The sequence below is a fragment of the Hippocampus comes genome, unplaced genomic scaffold, assembly GCF_001891065.2.
Source record: "Hippocampus comes isolate QL1 unplaced genomic scaffold, H_comes_QL1_v1.1 scaffold86, whole genome shotgun sequence".
Taxonomy (NCBI): Eukaryota; Metazoa; Chordata; class Actinopteri; order Syngnathiformes; family Syngnathidae; genus Hippocampus; species Hippocampus comes.
Genome location: NW_017805882.1, coordinates 3,103,442 through 3,113,920, shown reverse-complemented (window position 1 = coordinate 3,113,920; position 10,479 = coordinate 3,103,442). Strand labels below are relative to the sequence as shown.

Here is a 10,479-nt window from a genome sequence, read left to right as displayed (position 1 = left end):
ATTGTTTTTGTATCAATTGGATGAAAGAGTCGAATATTTCACTTTTCTTGACGAGACCAGTTTTCAGTTACAGTGAGCAGCACGTCTGTGGGTTTCAAGCTCCGAAAACACCTTCCAGAGTAGATGTGGTTATGTTTTCGGTCAATCAACCAACCTGTCGGTTTCATTTGCACAGTTTCCTCAAATAATTCACAGCCATCTTGTGCTCAGGCAAGAAGGAACACGAAGATAACTCAGCATTGTTAAACGAAAAAAAAACTGACCAATTCACACTTGAATGTCAAACTTTTATTTTGAGGTCTATCCCTCGCCTCGTATATGCGAATTCAAAGCAAACGCTGTTTTGGGATACACTTTCCCTTCTCTAGATTATTCTAAAGAGTGCAGTAGACGATGAACATGGTGAGAATGGTTCTGAAAGAAGCATGGCTACATACATACTGTAAGTGGATAAGATGAAGTAAGCGTGTATGATAAGTAAGTACGGAATAAAATTAGCGATGTTTTGTCTTCGGGACTCATCAAGATACTCCTTTTTTTAAAATTGAAATGATTATTTCAAATTACAGCTATAAATTTGAATGACACTCCTACTAAAGTATCGACACAAAGACAGAAATGAAATGTTAATATAACATTTTGATGCCACTGTGCGTCATTTGAATTTACTAAATCAGCAGTGGCAGTGGATTTAATTTCTACATTATTTACATGCTACCAGCAAGGACACATATGTATTTACAAGTGGACAGCAGCACTTTCAGAGACTAGAGCTGATCGGAATACTACCGGTAACTTTAATATGAAAATCAGTCTGGTCATCAATGTTATTTTTTGTAGTTGCCCTGAAAATTTCCTTTAGGTAAGACTCAAAATATGTTACCAAACACAGCTGAAAGATTGGAGTCATGTCAGCACTCACAGAAAGAAGCCTTTTGAAAAGTGAAGAAAAAAAAAAACGGCCAAAAATTAGGAGCAGCATAACAACTGTGAGATTAGAGTAATAGGAGGAAAAATATGGAAAGGAATGGGGGGTAACTGCTCACATATCTGTTTGATTCCCTGCAGTGTGTTTCGGCTTGCGCACTGAGTGTGTTTCTGTCTGTGTGTGCGTGTGCGTGTGTGCGTGTGTGCGTGTGTGTGTGTGTGTGTGTGTGTGTGTGTCAAAGAGGGAGAGGAAAAGTAAAACACCTTTTCTTCAACTTATGCTTTTTTTTGTTTATTTTTTTTACCAAAATTGAATAACATCGTGACAGTGTGTGTGTGTGTGTGTGTGCGTGTGTGTGCGCGTGCGTGCGTGTGTTACAATGAAATTAAGTGTCAGTGTCTGAAAGTAAGGTGCAGTGACAACAAAGTGCCAGCAGGTGGGGGTCTAGAGCGCAGTGAGGCGGCCAGTGAGGGCTGCCTGGAGCTCCGAGGGGAGGAAGACCCCCAGCTCTGTGATGATGCCTCCTGTGATGAGCTGGTGGGGAGTCACGTCAAACGCCGGGTTCCACACCTCGATGCCTGCAGATTCATGGCAGACGTAGGGACAGCAGATTATGTGAAGAAAAGAGGCAATGGTAGGAAGTAACAAAGTAGAAATACTTTATTGCTGTGCTATATAGATTTTTCGGCTTATTGGACTTGAGAATTTTTTTGGACGAATTTTAGTTTAACTCTCTGCATTTGAAAGCATCTGTACTGCTGCTCCTTTGTCAATACAGGACGGTTATTTTTTTTCTCCCCCAACCTCCACAACCTTCATTTTCCCATCACTAATCATCAAACATCCATCCATCTATCCATCCATCCATTTTCCGATCCGCTTGTCCTCACAAGGGTCGCGGGGGGGTGCTGAAGCCTATCCCAGCCGTCTTTGGGCAGTAGGCATAGGACACCCTGAACCGGTTGCCAGCCAATCACAGGGCACACACAGACAAACAACCACCCACACTCACACTCACACCTCGGGACAATTTAGAGTGTTCAATCAGCCTGTCACGCACGCTTTTGGAATGTGGAAGGAACCCGGAGAAAACCCACACAGGCCCAGGGAGAACATGCAAAATCCACACAGGGAGGCCGGAGCCGGGACCGAACCCACGACTGTGAGGTCGACGCGCTAACCACTGAACCATAATAATCTAACAATAAATCATAATTATATGTCATATTTCAGAACATGCACTTGGAATTTGAGTGGGATTCTTTTTTTTTACTTTGACAGTAAGTACAGGACTTAAAGTAAATCAGTACTTCTACTCTTACTAGTCTTTTTTTTTTTTTTTTTTTTTAACAAGTATCTGCACTTCTACTTAAGTACAGAGTGTAAGCACCTTTGCCACCACTGGAAAAGGTCTGTAATTTGACAGCAAGTCCAGAGTGTACCCAACCTCTCACCCAACGTCAACCCAGCTCAGCTGCGACGGAATGATGGTTGCAATTAAAGATACACTATCTAAGGCGATTGAATGGATGGAATAGTGGCAGACCATATACAGTAAAATCTGTATTATTATCCTCAATACGTTATATTTTTAATCTTTTGAATAATTAATCCATCAACACTCTCTAACATGAACATTACAGTCAAGATGAAGTCCATCGCCTGCCATTGTGCGATTCTGGATGACACCCAAAGCTGTGGTGCCCTTCAGCAAGGGACCAATCCATAAAAGTGCTCCCTCAAACTGCTTCCTGCTCCTGTAATGCGTTAAAGTGCAGAGTGTAAAATTGCCCATAAAGTTTGTTTTCTTCAAAAAGTTACAACATATCATAAATTCACTAAAGATTAAATGATGGACTGGCAGTAGACAGTTAACGTATGGTAGAATCAATGTTACATTCATAAAAGTTAAAAACTGTAACCAATGTGCTGATGTGATGCAAAAAGCTAGAGATGACTACACTGACCAGTACAACATGATGGACCTTTAAAACATTCTAAAGGTATTGAATGAAAAATGTAATTTACAAAGCCAATACTGTATTGCTATGATTGACAGTCAGCTGGTTATTAAATTAACACTGCTTACTATTGTCGTATTTACAGCAGTGTGGATCTGCACTGCATCAAAAAAGCCATTTCCAATGCGATCCTTCATGACTGTTGACCAATAGAGATTTTGTAAACTGAATACCTCTAGCGAGCGTCAATCAACAGTGATCAACAGTGATCATTTCGATTTTTTTGCAGAATTGGGATACAGCTCTTGCATTGGTCTCATGTACTCAATGATGAGTCAGGCAAGCGCATCACATTTGTTTCATCTTGCTTCATGCAAAACTAACTGTTGACATCTGGACAGAGAAAGAGGTTTTGTTCATTCCGACAATAGAATGACGGCAGAGACACAATGTGTAAATTAAAATTGCACATTCTCCTGTCCATTAAATGACTGTTCTTTAATTACTGTGGAGCATCTCTCTGCTGTACAAATCCAATTATAGATCAATGGCTCAGCCCAGCTCTCAGAAAATCAACTTAAACACACACACACACACACGCACGCACGCACAACTCACAAGTGTACAAGCTAGAGAGCTACAAGTGCCATTTAAACTCTGTCCGATAGTCTCCTTTATCATTAATTAGTGTGGTGTTCCATAATTATGTTGAATACCAAAGCAACAACATTAATCAGCCTTAAAATAATTGGACCTCAAATAGTTTTGCAATAATTCTTATCTTGTGAAGTGAAGAGCATCTTTGCTGTTTCCATGGTGACCCTGGACCACATACAGCACATATGTGAAAGTGCCGGCCCGCGGGCCAAATCCGGCCCGCGAGAACGTTTTCAGTGGCCCCTGGGATGATATTGATTTATTATTAGAACCGGCCCGCGGACCGCAGCAAGCTGAGAGCCCGCAGATCTTTTACACGCACCAATACTACATTTCCCACAATGCAATGGTGACGCGCCAAGCAGTCGGCCCGCTTTATTTAAATATTTATTAGTCTAGCAGTTGTTCCCATAACAGCGACATTAGCTTTCGGATACCCATCAAAAATGGTAAAACGGAAGGTGGACACTGAGAACCGGGGGTTTCAAACAAGGTGGGAATCGAAGTACATGTTCATGGACGTAGCTGGAAAACTTGTTTGTCTTCTGTGCGGAGAAAGTGTGCCGCTATTGAAAGAGTGTAATCTGAGACGACATCATGAAACGAAACGCTGCGCAGTTTGCCCGTTTCCTCCCAGACACAATGGCTCAGCTGCGCACCCAGGCTGCTCGAACGTTGTCGATGTTTGGCAGCACATACGTGTGTGAACAACTATTTTCTTTGATGAAGCTGAACAAAACATCACACAGAAGTCGATTTACTGCTGAACACCCTCATTCAATTTTGAGGATATTTGCTCAGCTCAGCCTGACCCCAAATATTGATGAACTTGTAGAAAAGATAAGACACCACCGAGTATCAGCCTCAGCCTCAAAGAAGTGAATATTACTTATAATATACTGTGCAATCACATATGAAGAGTTTATACTCAGTTCAAGTTTAAAAATTAAAGTATATTTGCTTTCGCTGCTTGTTACTTCTCCTTGAAGAAAGTGTTGTTTTTGGTTTATACATTTTTGCACTTTATTGTATTTCAATCCAATTATGTTTTAAAAATATTGTATTCGAGTAAATGATCGAAAATTACTGTCCTATTATTTGTTTTTCTTTTAAGTAATTTTAGCCTACTTTTGCTAAAAGAGAAAATATGGACTATTGATAGTGCCTTGAATGGTACTGGCTTCTTTCATTCATGTTATGGGTATTTTTATACAAAGGTAATTTTTTTGTGCCTGTTGAAAATTAAAGTTTACTGACATAGCCACAAGAAAATGTTGCTTTATTTATCTGACCATATTGGAATGTATTTGTTAGGTTTTCAGTCAATTAAATTTGGTTCAATAAACTATATGTGGTCATTTTTAAAATTTTCAATGAACATTCGATCAGTCCGGCCCTCGGCTTGCAGCAAAATTTTTTATCTGGCCCTCCGTCCATTTGACTTTGACACCCCTGACATACAGAATTGGTCTGCAATATTGGTAGAGCAGCTGCGACACCTGTCATGTTGTGTTAGCGCTAGAGTCCAGGTTAGCCTTGTTGTTCGGGAGAGTGCACAAGCTTTGCTATATGCAGAAATGATCAATGTCCATTTCAAGACAGCTTTGTATCGTCAAGGACATTTCTTAATAAGCATGCCGTGTGCTGTATATTAATTTGAACTACCGGTACTTCTTTTGTTATTTTTTAAGATAAAGAGGAATAAAAGAATTCACAAAAATTATGACTTGCTCGAATATTATTGAAAGGGGATATATTTTAACACAGGGGACTGTCAAACGTTTTGACAAAAACGTTAATTAGGAAACAGATAAGTATCTGCACGCAAGATCTTATTTCTATAAATATCGACCAGTGTTCACATTTTCAAATGATCACTGTTACAATGCGTGTCTTCAATCTAAGTCGTGAATCTTTTTAAACAAATGGCCAAATCTTATTTATTTTTTTACAGTACAGAAGAGAAGCGTAGCTATTTAGCTTGTAACTTCAAATCTCAAGACACTAAAAGGGCACCGCCAGTGACCTGAACCAGAAGGCATTGCTTCATTTTGTTTTGCAGAACGCAGAGGTCAAACTAATAATTCTTTCGCTCGATAACTTATCACGTCAAAATGTTTAACATAGCACATCATAATGAGAAACCTATCACGTTATAACGTGATATTGAACTTTCTCTTTCTTTTGTGGCAGCAAGATGCTACCGCGGTCATGCTCTGGCAGGTAGGCAAGGAGAGCAACCTATATCAACAGTATTTTGCATGGGCGTCTGCTTATGTCAAAGCAAAATGTTAAGATTTATGTTTGAATATAATGCTGCTTGTATAAATTACTGTACGACCCCCAGTTAATTTTCCAATTTGAAATATTACCCAAATTCCACACTTTACATTCCCGTAAAATTTACTGGAACCTTTCCAGAAATGTACCAACCCTTTGAAAACCTAATTTGTACGAATGGAAATCGAATTTATTACCAACTAAAAAATATTCCAAATAAATAAGGGCCATGTCAGACACATTTACAAGTGTAAAGAGAACCTGACAGCAACAACAACATAAAAACATTCTTCCCATATCTTTACTCGGACGTACGTATGTTGGGTATGCCACTTAAATCTACAGCGCAAACTTTAACATTAGCATGCACAGAGGGAAACACATGCACGCAGACAGTTTTCGCATACCTGAAGCAGCAATGGGGACTCCATTTATACTGGTGAGTTCATCAGGCGGACGAACTTCAATTATGATGTCCCTGCCACTTTCCAAGCTTAAGTCACATGAAGTGCTGGGAGCGGCCACATAGAAAGGAATCCCATGATGCTTGGCAGCAATGGCTAGCTGGTACGTTCCGACTTTGTTGGCCGTGTCGCCATTGGCAACCACCCTGTCCGCTCCTACCACCACAGCTGCGAGAGAAAGCCGACAGACAAACGGGGTTAAGATGGGATGGATGTGAAATAAGGAGAAAAGACGTGGGAAACCCAAACCTGTGATGTTCATTTCTCTCATGGTGAGGGCCGCCATGCTGTCTGTGATTAGCGTAGCGGGGATTCCCTCTGCTACTGCTTCGTACGCCGTGAGTCGAGACCCCTGGTTGTACGGTCTCGTCTCTGTGCAGTAGACACGTTTCAGCCGGCCCAGCGTGTGGAGGCTTCGCACCACTCCTACACACCCAGACTCAGGCTTAGGCACACTTACAGCTACGCGGTCCACACAGCCACCCACCGCAATCAAGTCTTACCTAGTGCAGTCCCGTATCCAGCCGTGGCCAGCGAGCCAGTGTTGCAGTGGGTGAGGATGGTCACCGACTCCCTCGGGACACCCGAAAGGATGTGCTGGGCGCCAAAGTTTCCGATCTTCTTGTTGTCATTGACATCTCGCTCCAGCATGTCTTCAATCCAGGCTATTACACTGTGGGGGGCACGAGAGGTTAAGCTCCCACTGAGGATTGAATGGAAAGATAGTATACAGTTTAAGTGCATGCATGCACATGGAAAAATTGTGAATTGTTTGTTGACCCGAAACAGATAAAATTGTTGGTCACCTTAAAGAAAACCCAACAATGGTCATTGAATACCAAGAACCAGACAAGAATGGAATTTCCTAAAATTAACCCTTTCAGGGTTATTACTACAGTGGACAGCATGAAAGGGCTAATGTTGACAAATACTGAACTTCTGGGAGATTGCTGTCATGGGAATTTGACATATGACAGTGCTAAAATGTAAGTAACTGTTTGTACCATTGAATACTGACCAGTTTTTTGCAGAGAAGCAAAGTTGCCTGCTCATGCACGAAACTGCATTCTGTGTAGCTGCTCAAAATGCCGATTGTGCTGACCGTAACCCCTCCCAAAGAGAAGAAAATGAGATAAAAGAGAGCGCAAGACACGGCAGGGGGGTGGAGGGAGGGCAAGCTCCCTTGACAGATCTGTGAATGGTGTCTCTCCATGTTTTTTTTTTCCCCTTTCTCAAATAAACCTCATCATTTTTTATAATACCGTACTTGTTGTCTTGGTTTCCCTGGACAATAAATTGCCTTTTGGACAGATGAGACAAAGCTGGACCTTTTTGGCAAGGCACATCAGCTGTGTTTACAGATGCAAAAATGAAGCATACAATACAGAAGAACACTGTACCTACGGTGAAGCATACGGGCAGCCTAGTTATGTTTGAGGCAGCTTTGCTTCACCTGGCGCAATGTATTTTATGGTACTTTGATGACCCAAAACACGGAGGTAGAGACACCAAAGAATGACTAACAACAAAACAATCAAACTGTCCTGAAGAGGATGGAGCTGCAAGGCAATGGAGCTGCAGGAAGACAGTTCAATAATTTGCTGAATTTTGCTACCCCAGTGACACCACAGCTGTCTGTCCACCAGCCACAACTACTTATCTGCGAGTCCATGATGAGTGAAGAACCATTTCAAAGCAAATACTTACAATGGATATGGAATATTACATTCTGACCTGCCAGGAAGGTTTTCTCCACTATCAGAACAATAATTTTTTTTAGCTTGAATGACCTAATTATAAAAGTTTTCTCTCATTTAATATAGCCATTGCATCTTAACAGTGACATCAGCCATGGCGTTTCTTCTTCACACTGACTGTCAAATCTTCAATTAGACATTCAGAGAGAAGGCTTCCCACTTTTCACTTTCTTTCATCCGCTAACACTCATGTGGCTTTTGGAATACAGATGTGCTGTGACAGCTCCTAGTTGGGCGTGGAAGAAAAACCCAAGTTCGATTGTTTAGAATCATATTGCTTATCTTTACTGATGATAGAAGGTAAAAGTAGATGTGAACAGAGGAAGTGAAGCGCCGATGCCAACACCAGTACTTTTGCCTCGGTGAACCATCGCAATGAATTCAAAGTGAAGCATATTATTTCAGTGAATTGGGCAGTCATTTAGTTACCAAGGTTCAAACCTCAAGTGACTAGGCAATGCCCGCGTGGCCTTTTACCGCGCCGTTATAGTATATTAAAAGGTATTGAGGTGATTCCAAGTATTGAAAAACATTTAGTAGTTGCTCATAGAATCTCTTAAAAGAATTGCCCAAGCAAGTGAAAGGGAATATTAATAGACTTGGGAAAAAAAAAATACAGACCTATCAAGACAGATGGCATTAGCTGTAGGAGTTGCCAAAACTCCAATCTGTTACATTATTAAGAAGAAAGTATGCACTGGTCGCCACAGCACCAGCCAAAGGTTTTAAATGACCACAAACGGACAAATGTATGCGATGGAGAAAAATCAATAGCGACTACTAACATCTAGTCTTTGAGGAGAGTGTCATACTGCATCACAGTTAAAGAAAGTGGCAGTGTAGCAATCCAACAATGGCTGACTCAACCCCGAGAATTTCACTTTCAAAGTATCCTTGAGCAAACAACCGTATGCCTGGAGGCAACCCAACTGCCACGGTCACATCAATGTGTGAATGTGAGTGCATGAACGGGGGGCAATTTCAAGTTCAGCCCATTACCGCTGAGTTCACAACACTGGTGAGACTTCAAAAGCACAAAGGACAGATTAAACTTCTTGAAAAGGAATTGTTGGACAGATGATATTAAGATGAACTTGTAGCACAATGCTGCGAATTGAAGAGTGTGATGTAAAGCACTACAATAGCTGCCAATCATTGCTGAGGCAGCATTATTACCGGTGGAACTGGGTCAGCTGAGTCTATTGATAATATGGCTTCTAAGAGAAGGAGCAAGACAAATTCTGATGGGTGACGGAGCTGGATGGTACAAGCGCATAATAACATAAAAAGACAGCGCAAGAGGGCTCTTGACGACCATGTGATCGTTTTTTTGTACTGAAGACAACATCAAGAGTCTCAAACAAGAAGCAATGGAAGACAGATGCTGTTCAAGTCAAGCAAAGCTTATCAACTAAGGAATATTATATGATGACCAGAGAGCAAATTCTGAAAAATAAAATAAAATAAGAGATCAGTGAATCATTTTCATCAGACAAAAAAACATTTTCATAAGACTATTTGTGCTGTTGATCCATTATATCAACAAAGACTATAGTAGGTGTGGCTACACCAGAGTGTGAACTAAAAACAAACAAAGCATTTCTTTTGGAGCCAATTTCATGCTACAATGAAACTACATTCATCCCGGGGATACGTTCGAGACAATCAGCAAAAGGTGAAAATTCAGAACCAAGGAACTATGTTAAAGTGATGCGAGGTGAGGAGATTCATTGAGACAAAGATAGTGCTTTACCATCCTCTTGTGACATCCATAGGCAGTAAAGGGCGGGGGGTGGCGTAGTCAAGATTTTCGCTTGTTGCAGTAGGGCTTGGTCCCCGTTCTCGGGGGATTACTATGTAATCTGTGTTTTTACAACTGGACGTATTGGAGTAATACAGTTCCATAATGACACATTAGCAGTTTAATAGACGTAAACACCGCTGGAGAATCCAGAGTATACTTACCACGGTGCATAGACACACCACTCCCCACTCTCCAAACACGCACGCACACATACACACACTGACGTCCTTCATAAGTAGCTTCAAGTAAAAAAAAAAATGTAAAAAAATGTAGGGCAAAACATTCATTAAAGCAGGGGTCCCCAACCTTTTTTGCCCCACGGACCGGTTTAAGTCAGACAATATTTTCAGGGACCGGCATTTAAGGTGTGGCGGATTAATACAAACAAATAATATGATATGAGCTGCATGGAAACTGTGGTGTTTTCGAAATATAATAATAAACACAAGGAGCGTCTAATCTGGTCGCAACACTCTTATCGCTATGGTAAAGTTTAATGCCTTCAAAATACGATACAACGCAAATTCAAAGTGCATGAAAATGATGACTCACCACAGCCCCGAGCTTGATTTTCTGCAACCAGACGGTCCCATCTCGGGGTAATAGGAGACAATGACACCTCAAGTGT

General features: G+C 41.1%; 1 protein-coding gene across 1 annotated transcript in view; it reads right to left on the bottom strand.

The window, feature by feature from the left end:
- Positions 1 to 273: 273 nt before the first annotated feature.
- mri1 (methylthioribose-1-phosphate isomerase 1) overlaps positions 274 to 10,479 on the bottom strand; it is a 27,835-nt gene continuing 17,629 nt past the window's right edge. The window contains exons 3-6 of the mRNA XM_019889148.1: positions 6,794 to 6,963; positions 6,540 to 6,716; positions 6,234 to 6,458; positions 274 to 1,506 (exon numbers count right to left, since the gene is read on the bottom strand). Of these exons, the coding sequence (XP_019744707.1) occupies positions 1,373 to 1,506; positions 6,234 to 6,458; positions 6,540 to 6,716; positions 6,794 to 6,963 (706 nt within the window). The 3' untranslated portion in view covers positions 274 to 1,372. The remainder of the gene's footprint in view (positions 1,507 to 6,233; positions 6,459 to 6,539; positions 6,717 to 6,793; positions 6,964 to 10,479) is intronic.